Here is a 20,369-nt window from a genome sequence, read left to right on the forward strand (position 1 = left end):
TTCATCATAACTGCATCCGTGCACGTCTGTGAAAGGTCACTCAGAGATAAATCACAAACAAGGTCAAGTGAACCTGTGAGAAGTGTGTCCAGCACATGGTGTGTTTGTATATTGGGGGGTATTTGTCTGTGTAAATGCACTGCAGGGATTGAGCAAGGCAGCCCTCATTCATCACTGTTAAAGCACTTCCAGAGGGAGAGACACAGGAGAACTGCCCATCCTCTGTTCGCTCACACAGACAAGAGAGGAGGGAGGGATTTATCCTGGCATCTGGTTTCTGGGTTCAACCACAGCACAATGTTCTCTCTCTCTCTGTGTGTCTCTGGCTCTCTTCCTCTCACACACACATACACACCCGGCCAGTGGCTGGACTTTAATATGGTTATGATTAGAGACGGGGGGCTCAGAGAAGGGAGGGGAGGTGGTGGTGGTGGGGGCTCATATGTACTGCAGGGAAAACTGGGGGAGGTGCGACGTAAAGACAGACAGAGACAGGGACCAGATCTGAATGGGAAGCGATGGGAGGGGGGGGGACTGTGTTTGTTTGCATTCGGGGTTGAAATATGAAGCACAAAAGCAGCAAAAAAAAAAAAAAAAAAAAGCAAGAGAAGGATGGGAATAAAAGTTTTGTCCTCTAACCAGATCAGCTCTTTGGCCAGTGCAGGCTCTGCTGGACTGCCCCCTTTCCTCCCTCTCCCTCCTTTCTCCCCCCTCCTTCTGGGTTCCTCTATCCCTCCCTCTCTGGCATTCTCTCTCTCTCTCTCTCTGTGTGTCTCTCCACCCCCTCTCAGAGCGTCATGCAGAGGCTGTTGGTTTGCTCCGCCGTGTCTGGGGCTCAGCGAGAGCTGTGAGAGGCTGTTATTTAGGTCTGTTACAGCAGACAGGGAGCAGCTCACCCAAGGGCAGGGGAGAGTAGAGAGTCAGAGTCACGCTCAGCTCAGCTCAGCCAGGCAGGACCCAAATCTGCATTCCAGCTGAGGGAGAAAGGGGAAACTCCGGCATTGGCAGGAAAGGTCTGCAGAGACAGAGAGGGAGAGAGTGACAGTAAGAGATAAGTGAAGGCAGCAGATCCAGCGAGCTGTTGCTGCTGATTGTTGTTGTCACTGGCTCGGAGAGTGACGTGAGCGGTGGAAGCAGGGCAGGATACAGGCTGGACTGAGAGCTCATAGTGATTTTTTTGCTGTGGGTGGGGGGGTGCCATGTTTGACTGTATGGAGGCTCTGGGAATGGGCCCCCGTCAGCTCTATGATGTCACCAGCCGCGGTGCATGCATGCTACGGAAGGCGAGCCCCTTCTTTGCGGGCCTGGACCCCTTTGCTTGGACAGGCAGTGCCAGCGTTCAGTGTAAGTGGCATCCTGTTTGTATTTCTTGTATGACACAACCATGTCTCTCTCTCTCTCTCTCTCTCTCTCTCCCTCTCCCTCTCTCCCTCTCTCTGTCTCTCATGTTACTGGCTTGTTTACCCCTCAGGGCTCGGCTAAGGGGGCTGCTGTCAGGGGCTACAGAGCAACACAGGAAAAGACTGGGACAGACAGTCTCCTCTCCTCTCCTCTCCTCTCCTCTCCTCTCCTCTTCTCCTCTCCTCTCGCCCATAGCCAGTTTGAGCTGCTCAGTCATCTGAAAGAAACTCCCTGCTATGATATGATATGGACTGTGTGTGTGTGTGTGTGTGTGTGTGTGTCTGTGTGTGTGTGTGTGTGTGTGTGTGTGTGTGTTTGACTTGTGACTTTAGGTCCATGGAGTCAAGTTTCAGCGACAGTGATGTATTTCACATGAAATAATAATGAGTGTGGCCTGTTTAATATTACAGATGTTGAAAGTTTGGTGCAGTCCTCATAGGTCGGAGGTTTGTTTATGCTTCTGGATACCCGATGGATAAAGATATTCATCTTGAGCCCAACAGCCATGAATTAATAAGTAGATGAATTATCGAATGGGTAAATGGAGGAATAAATTAGAGATGTGGAATGCATGCACAATCTTAAGAAAGCCAAGGGTTATTCTGGCCAGCTTTCGTTTTGCTCTTTTTCTCTGTCAGCCTCTCATTCAGCCTGTCTCTGGATAGACAATATTGGGGTCCATTTCCATACACTTCCAGGGGGCCGCTACGGCTGTGAGGCAGCGTGTGAGAGTGGAAAAGGAGTGGGGGGGTGTATACATAGTATGGTGGGAGAAGCCAAGCCAGATATGACAGTGGAAAAACAATCGCAAATAAAAAACGGAGCAGTGGGATAAACAGCTTAACTGGGTTCTTGTTACAAGCAGCTTTTTGACTTTTTTTCCGTTATGGATATTTCTGTTTGTTCATCCTCCTGCTTTTTGTTCCTTTTTACTGCCTCTGGAGAGGAGTCATCTGTCTTCATTAATCGTGAAGACACCAGCATTTCAGTGGCTGTCATGCACACTGGCCGAGCTTTAATGAAGACAGATGCCCTGTCAGTAGAGGCCGAGGCCAGGGGGGACTCCAGCCAGCCCAGCCTACTCTGCTTAGCTAGGGGAGCCCTGATGATAACAAGATGAGATTTGTTTATTTAATCAATCAGGCCTCTATGGCCTCTCCTTTTAACCCATTCACAAACGCATATGTTTAAAAATTGGGCCTCTATATAACAGAAGTAGTACATTTTTCTTTTGGGTCTTTGTTCCAGTAAAATCAAAGAGATAAAAAGTCCTGAGAAGCTGCCCCCGAGGGTACAAGAGTTGAGTCTAACAGAGTGGAGCAAAGTGGAGTCCGGTGTGGTGTACTGTTTCAAGCCCTCTGTGCCCAGTAACCTTTGTAAACAAGGCTGCCCTATCCCCACACGACGAGCCATAATGCCTCTCTTTGCTGAAGCAGTTGCCCCTCATTGTCCTCATCAATGAGGCTGATGAATTGATGTTTGAGCCTGATATCTCATTAAGCCAGCCCAGCTGCACAACGGAGGGACCTGTCTGGCTCCTAATGCCACACTCACACAAGCATGCACATTGCACTCCATAATAGCCACTTGGTTTGTGTGGAGAGTCACCTGGATTCTCAACAATACTGTGGCCAAACTCTCTTTTTCTTCTCTGTTTACTTAAAGTAAAAGAGAACAAACAGGAAAAAAACAGTTTGTTCCCCTAAGTCTCCCCAAAAATTACTGTTTACATCAACAAATCTACTGCGGTAATAAGTTCCACTGTTGTTGGCCGTTGGCCGGTGACATGGTCAGTTTTCCTGTTTTTTGTTCACCAGCAGGAGACCTCAATGTCAGAGGTTAGTCAGAGGCTACGGCCTGGCCAATGTCAGATCTACACCATGTGTGGCGGCCTTGTCAAGCAGCTGAAAAGGAGACTCTTTCAACCAGCTTGGCTTGTTTAATGCTCTTAAGTGCCTTATGCCACGGAGCTGGTACTACATCTGAGCTGCCCTGGATGTAAGCATAATGGACACTGATTTAGTCATACGTCAATGAGAACTGAATTAGTCAACTGCCAGGGAAGCCATTTGAGAGAGCCTATGCAGACCAATCCCCTCTCTGTCAATGTTCATTTGCTTAGAAGAATGAGGCAATTACACTTAGCAGTTCTCCAGGGTCAGAAGAAGGGGAAGTGTGTTTTTCTCACCAAAATACACCCAAAGCAGCTCAATCTTTTTGGACACAGTTTGGATATAAATTGCGATGCCCCGAAGTGATACATACAAGTCACTGACGAGGCAGCGACGGATCACTAGAGTAATCCCTCACTGTATGTGTGCAATCACACACACACGCACACACACACATCTCTTTGTTTTCTCTTAATGTGCTGCTCAAATGTGAATTGAGGAGCTAATTGAAATGGGGGTGTATCTCGGCAGCAGTGGCAGAGAAATAAGAGCTTCCTGTAACCGCTGGCACATTCTGGCCCTGATCATTTTCTCCCTGATAGAAGTCGGCAGTTATTTCATTATAATTACAAAAGATTCAATTAAAAGATTAGAATGCCTGAGGGGGCAGGACGGGGAGATAGATAGTGGTATCTTGGTTAGAGGGGTGGTGTAAGAGAGTGTGAATGAAGGAGACTTATATTTCCACAGCTGCCGTTCTAATGAGGACTTGTCATTGCTGTTATATATACATAAACCTTGTTGATCCTTTCAAGATAATGTCAAATGAACGTGCTGAAGTTAAAAGGCTTAAGTAGTCAGTTGGGCCAAGGTCACTGAGTCGTAATTGATATGGCCGTGGGGGAGAAAAACCTTCACTTGTCTCTGAAAACAATTATGCCAATGCAACTTAACGTGCTGTTTGAAGTAGAAAATCAGCACAGAGTGAAAACACAGAAGTACGAGATTCATATTTTGTAATTTCAGACAGTTATCAAAAATGTATGAATATATGCCCAAATATATTTTCTGGGCATTTACTCCAACATTTAGCTTTTCTAAGCTGTGGATAGACATATTACAAGATAACAAATGATGGTATAATAAAAGACAGTTGTCTCGACCTTACTATTTTAGAGTGGCTTGAGATAATTTATCTTGTGATTTGGCGCTATACAGATAAAATCTAATTCAATAATAAATACATTTAAAATAAATGTAATTAGATTTGCATAGGTATGTCTAATTAACAATTTATAAACACTTCAAGAGTGCATATAAAGGCTAAATAAAAAGGGATTAAAGTAAAGTGCTACGGTTTAACACCAAATGCTACATCAATGTATTGAATCTGAACCAATAACAGTAAATGAAATTGTTAAATCTGATTATACCCATATTATAGTGTAATATTTGCTGAATTGAATAACAACATGGAGCTTGGAGCTGTTTTCAGTATGAGAACTGCTAGTGTTGCAGTATCATACCACCTTGCTAACAGATCTGTCTCAGCCCTGCAGTAATAGCTGAGCCCATTAATAGGCAGCGCTGCCTATAAATAAACAGATTAAATCCCTGCAGTTGCTTTACGTTACATTTTTTACACAAGCTCTCTTTCATGTGTGGTTTTGCGTAAGTATGGGTGTCAGTGTCATAGCTTGCCTGTGTGGAAACTGTATGTGGACTCCTATATGTCAGTATATCTAGTGTTTATGTGTCTGTTTGTCCAGTGATGGGCACCCATGGGCTGCTGTGTCAAATACAGACACAGACAATGTGCCAGGCTGGATTCCTCAGGCCTGTGTTGGAATCCCCGCTCTGCTTTAATAGCAGTTTATAGCCCCTGAGCAGCGTCAGTCACACCGCTGTAAATAAAACTCATCAGCCATCATGTAGAAGCTGAATCTTTCACCTCGCAGCGGCTGTTTGCTCTTTTTTCAGCACCATTTCACAAGAGTGCTAACTGTGAAACATAAAGAGGAATCCTGCTCAGCTGAAACATCGTGTAACACAACATGGCAGAGCCAACAGTCTGGTCCCGTGTATCAGAGTATAAAACTTGGACTTTCGTAAGTTCTTTCACAATAGTTCGCTGGTCCCAGAGGTTTTGTGGCTGCCCACCCTCACACCTTTGTCTGGCTGCTACTATTGTAGCTGTTTACTGAGAACAGCTCTTTGCCTGCCAAGGACATTTTCACTTGTACAAAGGCGTGGGCAACTGGCAGTCCATGTGTGTGCATATGTGTGTACCTTGGCATTTGTTTGTGTGCACCTGCTGTCCTTGTGCATCTACCGTTGAGAGTTTATTTCAATGTACTGATGCACATGTGCCCTTGTGTACAGTATATATAGGAGTATGTGTATGTCAGCCTGGAGCCATGTGTGAGCCGAGTGTGAAGAGAGCAGTTCTGTTACCACCGTGTTATTGACTGACGGCTTGGCTCGAGTGTTGCTAGGGGCTCGGTGTTATGAGAAGTGGAGGGCTTGGGCAGCCAAGCCGGGACGAAGAACCCAGACGAGCCCGGCTGTCCTGCCTCCGTGCATGTGTGAATGGGCTGTGTTTACGCAGCAGACTGTGTTTGGCAGGGAGCGGTGGGCGGCTGGTGTAGTACAGCTATTATCCGGGCTCAGGGGTGGAGAGTGATGGGAGAAGAGTTGGCTGAGGGAGGGAGGAGGGTAGCGAGGCCCGCTGGCGTTGTTTTCACTTGGACGTGAGTCAAACTCTGCCAACGTGCTGTTACCGCCATGACCACTCTTCTGGAAATGCTGCGTGATGTCATTTATATATACTTTGCATTAGTTCATTTGTTTGCATGTATACATGTCCACTTCAGCATGTGTGCATCTTTAAAACATGTTTATTTTGCTTATGTATTCACCGCAAAGGAACAGGTGTGTGTCTTTTTACAAGGAAAATCTGATTGTTAGTGGAGAACACCACAGATGTGTGTTTCCACTACGCATTAATGTGTACACCAGGTTAAATCAGGTTAAAGGAGGTAAGAGGAAAATCTGTTCACATCTTGAAAACATTACACACAGCTGATCAGTATTCATTTTTGTCTCCAGCCTACTGTCATATTTTTAAACCAGGACTCAGACCATACAGCTTTTTTTTCTTTTACTGCACATGTCTGAGTTTTACACGTGCAGTCTTCTGTACAGCTGTGCTTTTGGATCTGTTTACTTTGGACACAAGGATGCACAGTTACAGTAATTATTTTTCCTTTCAGCCCACTGCATTGCTGTCACAGTGATTAATTCCCTGCACTAACCTTTTGACATGCACACATGTAAAATCCCTGCGTAAGTGTAAACGTGGTCGTGGAATCAGGTTTCTCCCACCGAACCGTCATTATCTTGCTCTGTTTTTTCATATCCTCTTTTTTTTCTTAAACAAAGAAATCAGGTTACTGCAAAAAACAGACAATAACCCAGTTACTGAGGCTGATTTAAATATACAGTCTCTGTATATTTCAGACCCTTCAGTAGATGTCATGCTCTGAATCAGACACAAAAAAGTGCATTCTTACTTTCACACATGACACGCACTCATGAGCAGACATGCATGGACACACAGCGAATATGTCCATGTCTTTCACTGTAGCATGACCTCTGACTGAATGAGAGCCGTAGCTGTAGTCCTCCTGTCAGTGGGCCTGGATTTATCAGCTCCTGCTCCGCTGTCTGCTTGTGCACCTCACATGTGCCAGAAAGCACGGAGAGAAACACAGCCAGATAGACAGACAGACAGCCAGTTAGACAGGAAGCGATCCAGCAAAGGAGTTAGGGGCTGCCCGGGATGATTTATGCCTCGTTCAGGAATGCCGAATGAGTTCAGGGTACACTGCTGGTATGGGAACTGACTGAATGGGCACTGCTTGCTTTCACACTTACGTATCTTACTCTCTGAATGGTGATAGTCAAAATGTTGAAATGTGATGTTATTCCCCCACATTAATCTATCTTGGAAATTCTCAAAAAAACAAGAGGCCGATTAAGAAGGAAATGATTGACCATAGGGCTTCCATCTAAATATATCTCATTGATCTGATGGCCTGTACCCTGATAGAGTTGGGCAACATGTTGACGGTTGGTTGTCAAGCAAAAGCGAAAAACTCTGATATGCATCATTGCACAACCACTCACAGCAAGAGTTTCTGTGTGCCATTATGTTTGATATGACTCATGAACTACAAGTGTGTGTGCCAGTCATTTGGGGCTGCTCTCTTACTGTTGATCATCTGTCCGTACCACTCGTTTCAGTGGCTGTTGTGTCTTTTGACATGCTGCTTTTTGACATCCTTCAAGTGCATAGACAAGAAATGCAAATCTGGACTCTGTAAATCACAGGAGATCATCAGGATTGTATGTATGCAGCTGTTTAAGCTTTGTCATTTATGTAAATATATAAATGATGATATTGTACTAACCACTACCACTTGTGGGTGTGCTTGACTGTTTTTGCATGCTTCGGTCTGCGGTGCTTCCCCAATGAGCTAGAGTGAATACTACTGTTGTTGTTTACATTAGCCTCCTTTCCCCCTCACTTCCTCTGACAGAGCAAGGCTGCAGCCACGGCCTGGCTACTTCTACTTTTGTAGGTTTCTATTGTTGTGGGGAGGAAGCAATAGCAATTGAACGAGTGCTAGTGGCTTTGCCAGAGACAGACAGGTGAGAGCCAGGGCTACAGATGGTGAGAGGAAGTCTGGGAGGACGAGAAACAACCCGAGGATCAAAGACTCGAGATTTCCCTCGATGACTCTCCTCTCCGCTCTTCTCTCCTCACCTCGCCTGTCTGCCTGTCTCCACCGTCTGTCTGCTTCCTGGCCTGCCTGTGAGTTGTCCTGTCTCCTTGACATGATCAATGGCCCAGGCTGGCGCTGGGTTGCCAGGTTTGGGTTCACTCTCCAGTCGCAGAGGGAGAGCTGCGCTCCTCTCTGTCTTCTAGTGGGCAGATGAAGAGTCAGCTGGAGCTCACCACGGGGATGAGTGGGCACATTTTTTCCACAGATCTGCACTTGACTCTCTGCTTTTCCCAGTATCAGTCATGAAAGGCCACTTACGAAAATCCTTTAATTAAAAATAAAAATTCCTTTCATTGCCCCTTTCTGTTTAACACCTCCTTCCTCAGGTTGTGTACAAGGATGTTCAAAGCAACCTTTTTTTCTGGCACCAGGCAGCTTGGTGGGCAAGTTTGTCTGTTTGAAGCCAACTTGTGTGTTTCTTGACAGGGTTTTGTGGTGCAGGAAAAAGGAGGGGTGCTTGCTGCCAAATGTTCACTTGGCTGACTCCATCAAGAAAATATCAAAAGGCCCTTTATGAGGTGCTGTAAAGAAGAAAGGGTGTTTTGAGAGCGCGACCAGACTGCAAGGGTAATTCCACTTCTTAAAATGTGCCCTGAGGATACGGGCTTATCCCACCTGCTGCCTTTCCTGCGCTACTCTAGTTGTATGCTTTCATTGGGGGAGCTATGGGTAAAGGAGTGTGAAGTGTGTGTGCATTGGCAGTTGGAGTTTGTGTGCCATGTCACACCGAGTCACTCTCAAAAGTATTTTCAGTGGCGTCCAGAGCCAAACCATTCTACTGCTCATATGTCTGGGCGCATTGTGTGCATTCACACGTGTGTTCGCCTTCCTCTGTGCGTCAAGACTCTTTGCTGATTCTGACAGAAGGGTGTAAGTTCCTGGAGGGGTGTGTGTGTGTGTGTGTGTGTGTGTGTGTGTGTGTGTGTGTGTGTGTGTGTGTGTGTTGATGTCTGGTTTCTCACTTTCACTGTTTACACCACTCAAACCTGATCACCAACCCAGTTTATATCATAGACCTTGTTTCTAAAACAGTACAGTGGGCCCCTTAGCAGGCTTGTGAATCAGTGTGTGTGTGTGTGTCTGTTGGAGCCCAGGTAATGCGATTTCTGACAGCCATTGAAAAGCGTTGCTACTTCTCAGCACCTTTTAATGAAGCCCCCCTTCCCCCTCCTCTTTGTAAACACACACACACACACACACACACACACACACACACATACACACACACACACACACACACACATTTTCTTTCTCAATTGCGGGGCAGGTTACATTGTGAGCGCTTGTGTAACTCACACAAAAGAGACTTGATAGACTTCCCACTTAAAAGCTTGCAGGTGACTCAACCGTGTGCAACAGTGCTTGAAAAGAGCAGTGGCATTATTATTCGACCTGTGGGAAAGGTGTAGCAGTGAGGGAGGGAAAGAGAGGGGTGGCTACAAAAGCAGTGACGGAGATCCTCCGGAAAGACTAGTACTGTGAGAAGAGGAAGGAAACCGGCCTGTTGTGTGGGACCTTGAAGCAGAAGCCTCAGAGAGATGGCAGGAAGACGTGGGCAGCGAAGCAGAGAGAAGGAGAGTGAAACATACTGGCACCACTGACAAGGGTGTGGTACTTTCTTTTCCTCTTTCACGAATCTCAGTTCTTCGTGGAAACCTTTTGGTGTGCCGATGGTCACTCAGTCAGAGAGGGGTACAGGGCCAAGGGCACCCTTAACAGCCCCTCCTAGTGTGCCAGCGAGTCTTCCAGCCCACTGTTCACCATCCTCTCTCAATCTGCTCCCCTTCTGCCACTGCTGTCTGCCCAGTTACCCACCCCTCTTTTCACAGCGAGCCCTACTGTGTGCCCCTCTCTCACACACCGCCTCCAAAGTCACACACTCTTTTACTGCTCAGTGAATTCGACAAGAACACGCAAGCTTTGCACGCTGATCAGAGAGATGGAGACAAAGGCCCCACTTGCCCGTACTTGCAGTTGAACATGAACAGAAAAGCTAAATCATGAGCACACACACAGGAGAATATTTTCATGTTGAACACTCACTGCCCCACAGTTACATTAGTCCCGCATTTGAAAATCATATGGAGGCTGCACGGGGTGAGCAGCGCCCCAGCCTGGAGTCATGTGCACATAAACAACATCCACACAGAGAAACTCATGCACACATATACTCATGTACATGCACTGTGCATATATTCTGTCATCACACAGACACAGCTTGTGCTTTGACTCTCACATATCAAGACTAGAACTGGGTCCCACTGAAGATTCAGTCAGTTCAACGAGTCACGTAGACAAAATCTGCAGGCCTATTGTGAAAGAATACTTGTTACCCTGCCAGTATGTCATATGCTGCTCACTTAGAAGGGGTGTGTTGCAACACAAAACACAAGCCGCGTACAGTCATGCATTTGCTCACATACAAATGCTCCTCCTATTGTCCTTTTTTCTCTCCAATCGTTTCTGTTTGACCCAGAGGGAAATCGATTGGCCTGTTTGACTTAACCTAGAATTTAATGTAATTGACCTAGTTGAAGTCACCTTCTGTTGAACAGCTATTTCTGTCATGTGCAGTTTCACATCTAATGAGGTTGTGGAGAATGATGTGCCGCACATCCAGCTCAGGCTGATGCACTTTAGTGTAATGGGGGGGTGGATTATTTTTTTTGTGTGTTCACTAGTTTGTATCTGGTGAATATTATCCTCCTGTGTGTGTAGTTTGTAGCCAGTGAATTGTGGGTGTGTGTGTTTGTGTGTGTGAGACCAGGGGATTAGGTCTGGTAAGTGCAGCTGGGCCACTTGTGTCCAGAGAGCATTGAGAGAGGGGATTAGGGAGTAAACTGATACTTAGCAGGAAACGAACAGTGGCTACTGATAACTCAACTATCCCTCCTTCTTGCCCCTCTCATCCTCTTCTCCTCCCCCAACACCAACAGCCACCCACCTATCCCGCTCCTCTCATCTCAACTGTCCGTCATCAGCTCACAGTCCTCGGCCGGCGGATTGTCATGCAAATGGTGCCCCAGGCCTCGGAGCACTGATAAGGAGGGCCTCTCATTTCACAGGGCTTTGTTTTCTAAACAGTGATGAGCTGAGTTGAGGAGACTGGGGAAAGGGGCTCAGGGCGGCTGCCTGAATGGGCTCTCTCACTGTGGCGCCCTGGGGTAAGTGGTGTGGGGGGGGGTCTGGATGGAGTGGGCTGAATGAGGCGAAATCTTGGAGGCGGGTACAGGAGTCATGTTCCCTGGCAGCAACCAGGTTTGACGTGTTGATGGAGCCTGATGTATTTTCTCTCTCAGCGTAGTCTGAGTTTTCTCCAGGACGGCCTTTCTCCTTTTGGCTCGCTGTCTTCCTCCATTAAGAAGATGTCAGTCAGTGTTCGTTACTTGACGCCGCATATGGTTTGTCCTTTTCTAAAGGCTTGTCAGCGCTCAGTCTGGAGCCTCATTTGCCGTTGTTATTATTGCATAAACACAGAAGTTCATGGCACGTTCAGAGGGTTTCTGCTCTCCCACTGACCCTGCTGTTTTGCTGCTTTCTGGCCAAAGAGATACTGAACCGCTGTAGAAACATTCAGCCGGCGTAACTTCAGGTTTAAGATTGATTTGCACATTTGGCATCAGGATTGGCTCTTAAAAATAATGGAAAACATCTTTGCCTCCAGCAGCGTAAAAGCTTTCTGAAGAAAAATTTGATTGGATTCTGAATAGTCAAATATAAAATACATATGAAAAACAGATGTTTGAGCAGCAGGCAACAAATGAGAAATGTCAGACATACTGTATTTCTGTTACTATCATTAATGAGATAGTAGCCAACCAGTCACAGCAGCTGGAGCAGAAGTGATAGTGATGATCATCTTGGTCTTGAACAAGACTTGCACTCAGGACCCACTGTGTCCTCTCCTCCCCCTCCCCCCCTGCCCCCTTCTCTGTTTTTTATCAAATTCCTCTTTTTATGCCCCCCTTTTTTCTTCTTTTTGAAGTCTCCCCTCTCTTGTAAAAAGCCAAGCTGGTGGTTTTTGCCTCAGCCTTGGGTGTGAGATAGGGGAGGAGGGGAGGTTGTAGGTTAAGTTTAGGCTAGCCCTCTGTGCTTTCCATTGAAGGTGCTGGGGGGAGGCGGGGGTAGTAAAAGTTAGAATTTTAGAGCCTCCCTGTTTTTTATTTTATGATTGGCTTTTTTTACGGGCTGGGAGCTACAGCTGGTGGTGTGAATAGCTGCCCAAGGTGACCGAGTCCCAATAAAGTGTAGGCCAGCCGGGCTGGGGCCTCCAGTCCAGCCATGGGACCGCCTTTATAGGCTGCCTTACGAGCAGAGCCCTCTATTAAAACCTGGCAGGGCTGCACTGAGGAATTTAGGGCCAGGAAACAAGAGAAAAATAGGGTTTGTGTGTCAGGGGGTGGTGGGACGCAGAGTTTGGGGGGCGTGGAAGTTTGAGGGTGACTAAGGGTGAAAGTTAAAAGAAGTGCTGTTGGGTAAGGGAGGGGGGCAACATGTGTGTCCGTGAGCTTGTGCAGGCTAACATGTGTGACGAGGGTCTGGTCTAATGTGTGTGTAGCAGCTTATGTTTCTCTGGGGAAGTATGGAATCCATACGCTGCACACTTGAACTTCCAACACGGCCTATATGGGTCCCATTTTAATGCACCGTAGCAAGTATGTGACTTGAGGTAGTGCTTATGTCATAGTTGTGTTCTAATTAGAAACGTAGAAGGAGAACCCCACACCAGCTTTGCACGCATGTGTCTGCTCTGTGCGTGCAAGATGTCATCATGAACTGTTGTCAGTCAATGGAATGAGGAAGAGCCAGATTTGGCACTTGGCTGCTACAGCTCATTCTTGTTACCTGGACTTATCAGTGAAACTGTCAGTCAGTGGCACTTTTGGTTTGTGCTGTAAAAAGTAATTTGTCTCTGCTGTCAGACACTCAACCAAACATCTCGCCAAACGTGTACCTGGGTGTTGTCGATTAAGCTGGCAATTAGTGCCTGCACATTTAAAATACTGTCTGTAGTTTGTGACTGTTTCTTTTTCGAGCTTCTATCTCCCAGAGAGAAATAAGCCAAAAAAAGAAAGGTGATCATGTGTCTTAATGCACCTCGAGGTGACATGAATACCGACTGAACATAACCCTTATTCAGTGTCAAAACAAAAAGACAATGAAATACTGTCAGCTGTCATATCATGTTTGAATGATGTCAAACACACTCAACTACCCACATCTGCTACATGTACCGACAAGTGCACATGTGACATTTGTGGAAAAGTAGCTGCAGGATTTTTCCTTTTTTTTTTTGGGACAAATCACATGCTCATGTGCTCTGCTTTTTTTCTGTCTCTTTCACAGCGGTGGAGACCCAGAGCACCAGCTCTGAAGAGATGGTACCCAGTTCTCCGTCTCCACCTCCCCCACCTCGCATCTACAAGCCCTGCTTTGTGTGCCAGGACAAGTCCTCGGGGTACCACTACGGGGTCAGCTCCTGTGAGGGCTGCAAGGTGAGAAAACCTGCCAGAGCCTTTCCGAGCTCCGCTTTGTCTGTGTTTCATACGTTCGTGACAATGCTGCCCTGCAAGAATTGCTTTTGCATCATGATAAGAAGGAGCGGCTTGGCACTTCAGTACTTCTTAAATATTTGGAGTTCAAAATGAAGTCACTAAGAATAAAGAAAAAAAACTCTGATTAATTTCATTGTTTACCTTCTCAGTTCTGGATTCAAGAAAGATGAAAGAACAGCGAGTATGATAGACAAAGGGTTAAATGGCACATCCTTGATTTTTATGACTCGACTATAATACACAATCTCTCTCTCTCGCTCTCTTGCCCTCTCCCCTTTTGTCTCTTGCTTCCTGATGCTCCAGGGTTTCTTCCGGCGCAGTATCCAGAAGAACATGGTGTACACCTGCCACAGAGACAAGAACTGTCAGATTAACAAGGTCACACGCAACCGCTGCCAGTACTGCAGACTGCAGAAATGCTTTGAGGTCGGCATGTCCAAGGAAGGTGAGGCCTCCAGGAGGACGAGAGTCGCATGAGATATAGACACACTTTGAAAACATGGATATTCACTCGCGCACACACACACACACACACACACTCTGTCTCTTGGCACAGATCTGATTTAATTTCACCACCAAATGAAAGATGTGACCTGATTCGCACAGTGTGAACTTGTTGATCTGTTAATGCTCCGTCAGAGACTCTGAGAAACTATGCAGCAGAGAGACAGAAGCAGATGATGAGCCTACCAGGGGTGGTGATCATCAGGGCGAGGCCAGGCAGTGTACCAATCATATGACTAATCATATTTACGAAATGATTGTGACTTCCCGTTTCACCACCAAACCTTGTGGCCAGCACAGACACAGCTCTTATTCATATCAGAAAAACATTTCTTTCTCTCAAAAAAACTAGCATCAGAACTCGCTCTGTTGGGCAAAATCACAGATCCAGTAATGTGCCCTCTTCATTTTGACATTGTGTGTGGAGGGGTGTGTCTAAGTAGCAGTTGCTTGCCCGTCACAGAGCCTGTGGGACATGTGGGTGTAATGTTTGTGTGGGATGTGTGTTAGGACCGGGATCACATTGTGCCTCTGCTATTACTGGATATCCTGAGAGGAAGGAAAGTATGGGAGGAGGAGGGAGAGGAGAGAGTGGAGGACTGGCTTGTGTGCACCGGTCAAGTGGATAGAGAGATGGACAAGGAAGAGAGCGGGTGATAAGAATGAGATAACCAGTGTCAATGCTGTGGCAAAGGAAATATGTGAATACTGTTAAGAGCAACCTCAGTTGCCTCTGAGTTCTGGTTTCCACTAGCGAGCTAGATGTCCTTGGCAGTAATGAAAGAGCATGAGCATGAGTGCTGCGGATGTTTTTACATGTGATCACAGATACTGAGGAGGAACATTCTGTAGCTCATCTCTGAAAATTGCATGAGTAAAGGATTTTGCGTGAAACAGTATCAAATCTCTCTTTTAAGGCCGTTGTTCCCTTGTTTTTCTTCGCGCAGCGGTCCGCAATGACCGAAACAAGAAGAAGAAGGACGTGAAGGAGGAGGTGGTGCTTCCTGAGAGCTATGAGCTAAGTGGAGAGTTGGAGGAGTTGGTCAATAAAGTCAGCAAAGCTCACCAAGAAACCTTCCCGTCACTGGGCCAGTTGGGCAAGTACACCACCGTAAGTTCCACACACACACACACACACATATCCTACGCTGCTGTTCTGTCATATTGTGTGTGGCAACTTTCTCCAAGCTATGACACCAAAGCGAGCCCCTGAATTGCATGCAAAGACGTAAATTCACCGTAGCTTTCCCAACAGAGTGGTGGCTTAACTAATTCAGTTCCCCATTAAGCCATCTGTGTGGCCTCTAGAGTGATTGATGTAACATGTAAATGGATTTCTTCTTCCTTGATTGATGTAAAATGGAAATGTGTTGCGAGGCTCGGACACGCTCGCCTTGATGCAAACAGGGTTGCACACCACCTCTGTTAAAACACACTGAATTGTGGGTGTTTTTCTTTTCTTGTGTGTTCAGAACTCCAGCTCAGACCACCGTGTCCAGCTGGATCTGGGTCTATGGGACAAGTTCAGTGAGCTCTCCACCAAATGCATCATCAAGATTGTGGAATTTGCCAAGCGGCTGCCGGGATTCACCACCCTCACCATCGCGGACCAGATCACTCTACTGAAGTCGGCCTGTCTGGACATACTGGTGAGGAAGATGCTGTCATTTAGTTCCTTCTCTTTCATCCTTTTCACTAACTTTGATAGATTCATGGCTGGAGAGAAAAAGGGTTCATTCTGATGTGAGATAACACCGACACCCTGTGGTGGAAAGTGGAAGTGTAGCAGGGTTTGGTCAAATAACCCTGTGTATTGGATTTGATTATAGTAAGCAAAACACCTTGAGTTGTTATCTGTCAAAAAAAACGTTTCATCACCTGAGCATCAGATTTTATTCACTTCTCACAAATGTTTCCGACTTCTTTTGCTCGTAGATGCTGAGGATCTGTACACGCTACACCCCAGAACAGGACACTATGACCTTCTCAGACGGTCTGACTCTGAACCGCACACAGATGCACAACGCCGGCTTCGGACCACTCACAGACCTGGTGTTCGCCTTTGCTGGCCAGCTTCTACCCCTGGAGATGGACGACACGGAAACTGGCCTCCTCAGCGCCATCTGCCTCATCTGCGGAGGTACTGCAGTCTAAACACTGACTGGATGACTTGATGATTAGTGATGGGAAGAAAAATGGGAAATTGTTTTAATATGTGAAATTATTTGAAGCAATGATAAAACCTTGAACGATTATTAAGCTTTTTAAATAATTTTTGTAAATATTTTATATATTTATAATGAGTTTTGTGCTCCCTCATCAGATCGTATGGATCTCGAAGAGCCCCAGAAAGTGGATAAGCTGCAAGAGCCTCTACTTGAGGCTCTGAAGATCTATGCTCGCCGCCGACGCCCGAACAAGCCCCACATGTTCCCCCGCATGCTGATGAAGATCACTGACCTCAGGGGCATCAGCACCAAGGGTCAGTATGAGGAGACTGATTCTGAAGATTGAATTTGGAAGTTTTGAAGCGTTCCTTTCAAAACTAATTATCTATCATCACCGTGTTTTCTGTTTCTAGGTGCGGAGAGAGCCATCACTCTGAAAATGGAGATCCCCGGGCCAATGCCTCCGTTGATCAGGGAGATGCTCGAGAACCCAGAAGCTTTTGAAGACCAAACAGAGAGCAACGACAGCCCGCCGCCTCCGCCGCCGCCCCCGCCACCTCCACCGCCAGCTCTGGTCTTGAAGCAGGAGGCCGAGGACGAGGACGATAGCTGGGCCACAGAGAACGGCAGCGAGCCATCGCCGGAGGAGGAGGACGAGGATGACGATGACGACGTGGGAGATGAAGAGCGAGACAGGGGCTCGGACAGTGACGGGGAGTCCTGGGGGGTTCTGGATGGCATTGATGGGTCGAGGAAAGGCCTTTTCGGGAGGGCGCAGTGAACAGAGCATTTCATACACACACACACACACACACACACACACACACACACACAGTACAGACAAACACACACATACACAGTACAGACACAGCACAACCTCACCCACTGTCCCACCTCAAGAAAATGCTGGCCCTCCCTCCCCCCGATCTCTCTCTTCACTGCACATCACTGTGTCCTCCTCAGCAGAGCACAGCAGAGCCTTATGTGTACAGACGCTCCTAACTCAGGCCACATGGTCCATGACAAGTGAACTACAGAGAAAATAAAGTAAAGGAGAGATGACAGTAAACCATATGAACTCCTGGCGTAGCCAAGAGGGAAGTTAACGTGACAAAAAGAACATAACCTCTTTGAGAAAGTGAAATGTCTCTTTTCTTTTTCCTGCTATTTTCTTTTTGTTTATATCTAAATAGGGGAACGGCCAAACCAGACATCAGAACCGAACAGTTGATTCCGATGGACAACAACAAGCCCATTTCTCAAAAGAAAAAAACGAGTACAGGGCAAAACCAAATCGAGTATGCTAATCGTTTGTTTTATTTGTTATTGCTTATGAACATTGTCTTTCTTTTTCTTTTTTTCAATTTATGATTTAAGTCCATACATATCTATATACCATTATATTTTGTCTTTATGTGTTATTCTGGTTTTATATATGAATCCTTTAGACGAGTTGTTTCTTTGAAGAGCTTTCCTGAGAAGATATTCAGAGGGAAAGAAGAGTAATCAGAACTGGCGTGGTCTTCCGTAAACAGCTGCTTATGCTTGGCTGGGGCTTGTTTTTGGGCACTTTGGCTCACTGTGGATGTCAATGATAATCAACCCAGAGACCTATTGTTATGTCGCAGTAACTTAATCAGTTTCTGTCATCAGGGAATTGACATTATTCTATTTTGATCTCGCTGCAGCCAACATGCCGAGAGTTAAGTATCTTTGTGCCAAAGTTTGGATCGGCGTGAATCTGACTACTGGCAGGGACTCGAGCCACGGTCCAGTGCTCACTCACACATGCACTAATACAAAAACACCCTCGATCTCATGCACAGTAAAGCATACGACACACACTACTCTCACTCTACCCTCAGCTGTAGCAGATGTCCACCCTGGCGTCGAGTACCCGGACAGAGATTTACACTCGACCGTATATGTAGCACTTTTGTGATCCTCTATTCGAGTGAGGGCGCGTCTGGTCGGCTGAGAGTAGGGTCACTGTCAAAGGTTGATGTCTCCGTTAGCAAGTCCAGAACGAGGACAGCGTCAACCCATGAAATACAATCAACCCGAGAGCACTCCCCGGTGATGTCAGTAGCCACAATACACACACACACAAAAACACCCATACATCGTAGCAACATTATGCATCAACACAATAATCAAAGACATATGCAAAGTGGAGAGCAGGAATTCTTGTGGAAGACATGTTGGAATCAGACTCAGGGCTTTTCAGTAAGGACCAAACCCTAGCTGCTTTCAGGCACGCTAGAAAACAGGCAATATTTATGTGTGTGTTCTTGAAGCCGTTTTGATCAGCTCAACCCCTCAGCGTGTACATAGAAGGTGACAAGTCTGAAAAACAGCTTGGACGCTAGTCTCTCAGAGGGGAGCGGGGCGACTCATCATCGTCGTCATTGTCACCCCCCCCCTCTGTGTTTGCACTGGCATCCATGCGACACAACTACCTTCTCATCCCAAAAGCCATTATATCATCTTGTCTTCTTGTGTATATCCTTACTTGTCTTTAAAGGAGGCGTGGAGGACTTTGTGTTCTCGTGTATCATTTCTTTATTGCCAAAATGTCTCAGTAGACGTTCAGCTGATAGACAGTACAGATGTTATTTTCTTTCAGTCTCTCTTTGAAGCAATATGAACGTTCTCTCTGTAGCGGTGAGAGTTCCCATCTTTGGACTATGGGCAGGTCTCCTCATCTAGAGTTATGTGTGTGTGAGTATGTGTGTGTGTGGATTTGGGTGTGAATGCTGTAACATGTTTTCAGTCATTGGGGGAATGTCCTTGGTTTGGTGCTCCCGTGTGATGATGACCTCATCCCTTCACTCTGCCGGGCTGTCAGGATATTAATGATGGTGACGCAAGAAGAACATTGAGATTATGTTGTTTTGTTTTTGTTTCTCAACATGGCCAAGGTGTTGTCTACCCTCTGTTTATGTCAACTCTTGTCATACAAAGAAAAGCCATATAAACAGTAAGAGGCACAATAAACTACTTTTGTGAGATTACTGGACTTTTTATTGTTATAAACAACATTTTTCCTCCCCTGTTCAAAAAACTTGAACAAACTTGATGAGAAAATGCTGCAACAAGCAGAGTGCAATAACTCCCCACTACCAGGATGCATCAGTAGAGGGAGCTCTTGTGCCGTGACTGCAGGGTTTACTGCATGCAGCAATGATTCCCCTACATGGAGGAGGATGACAGAAGGGCCTGATGGGTCATGGAGAGCTGTGGGTGCAGAGGCTAGTAAATCATAAGACTCCTGCTGAACAAGGACATCAGATAAAGGTCTGGTCTTATGATTTGTTCACTCTGTATTTGGAGGAGCGCAGGTGAAAAAAGAAATCTTCTCAGAGTTACTCTTTGATGGAGTGGTCCAGAAGTTTGAAAAAAAGGAAATCTGTCAGTTCTGATGTGATGTTTTTGTTGAGTGCACCTGAGAGACACCACAGCAAGTTTTAGATTAAACATCAGATATTTATAGAGTTTGAGTGAATTGGTCAATTTCATCTCTCACGAAAGGGTCCACTGAGATAGAACAATTTCCTGGGGACCCCCTCATGTATGTCCCTTGGAAATATTTGACGTAGCCTATATGTGAAAGATCAACCTGAAGAGAAATGTCTTAAAAATATTAGACATGTATTTGATTGTTACTTTTGGCTCTTTAATGTCATGGTTTCATTATTCATTCATTATTTTTTTAATGTTTCACTAAGGCAAGGGATTAATTAATTGAAAAATAAATGATCATATTGCTCACTAATAAAAATAACTGTTAGTTGCAGCCCACATATTAATCATGTCCAAATAAAAGGGTCCACAAGAGAAAATGGAAGAAGATGAGCTCAGTGTGAGTGTGCATCTTGCATCCAAAACTTGATCTGTTTTGTTAACGACCTGTGAAATCTGAAAGGACTCTGGGGCCTTAAACGCAACCGAAAGTCAACAAATTTCATCAGAATGTCTCAAAAACCTTAACATAGTCGTGCA

The 20,369-nt window shown here is 46.0% G+C and overlaps 1 protein-coding gene across 6 annotated transcripts in view; it reads left to right on the top strand.

The window, feature by feature from the left end:
* The window catches only part of rarga (retinoic acid receptor gamma a), a 54,616-nt gene extending 35,238 nt beyond the window's left edge, over window positions 1–19,378 (top strand). For 5 of the 6 annotated variants that reach the window (XM_069527020.1, XM_020096188.2, XM_069527021.1 and 2 more), the window contains 7 exons: window positions 13,487–13,635; window positions 13,999–14,140; window positions 15,147–15,310; window positions 15,672–15,848; window positions 16,135–16,339; window positions 16,523–16,681; window positions 16,781–19,378. In XM_069527020.1, the coding sequence (XP_069383121.1) occupies window positions 13,487–13,635; window positions 13,999–14,140; window positions 15,147–15,310; window positions 15,672–15,848; window positions 16,135–16,339; window positions 16,523–16,681; window positions 16,781–17,148 (1,364 nt within the window). In that variant the 3' untranslated portion in view covers window positions 17,149–19,378. Of the gene's footprint in view, window positions 1–751; window positions 1,345–13,486; window positions 13,636–13,998; window positions 14,141–15,146; window positions 15,311–15,671; window positions 15,849–16,134; window positions 16,340–16,522; window positions 16,682–16,780 lie in introns of those variants that run through there. The other variant, XM_020096190.2, reaches the window with a different exon arrangement.
* Window positions 19,379–20,369: the final 991 nt, after the last annotated feature.

The sequence above is a fragment of the Paralichthys olivaceus genome, chromosome 6 (assembly GCF_024713975.1).
Source record: "Paralichthys olivaceus isolate ysfri-2021 chromosome 6, ASM2471397v2, whole genome shotgun sequence".
Classification (NCBI taxonomy): Eukaryota; Metazoa; Chordata; class Actinopteri; order Pleuronectiformes; family Paralichthyidae; genus Paralichthys; species Paralichthys olivaceus.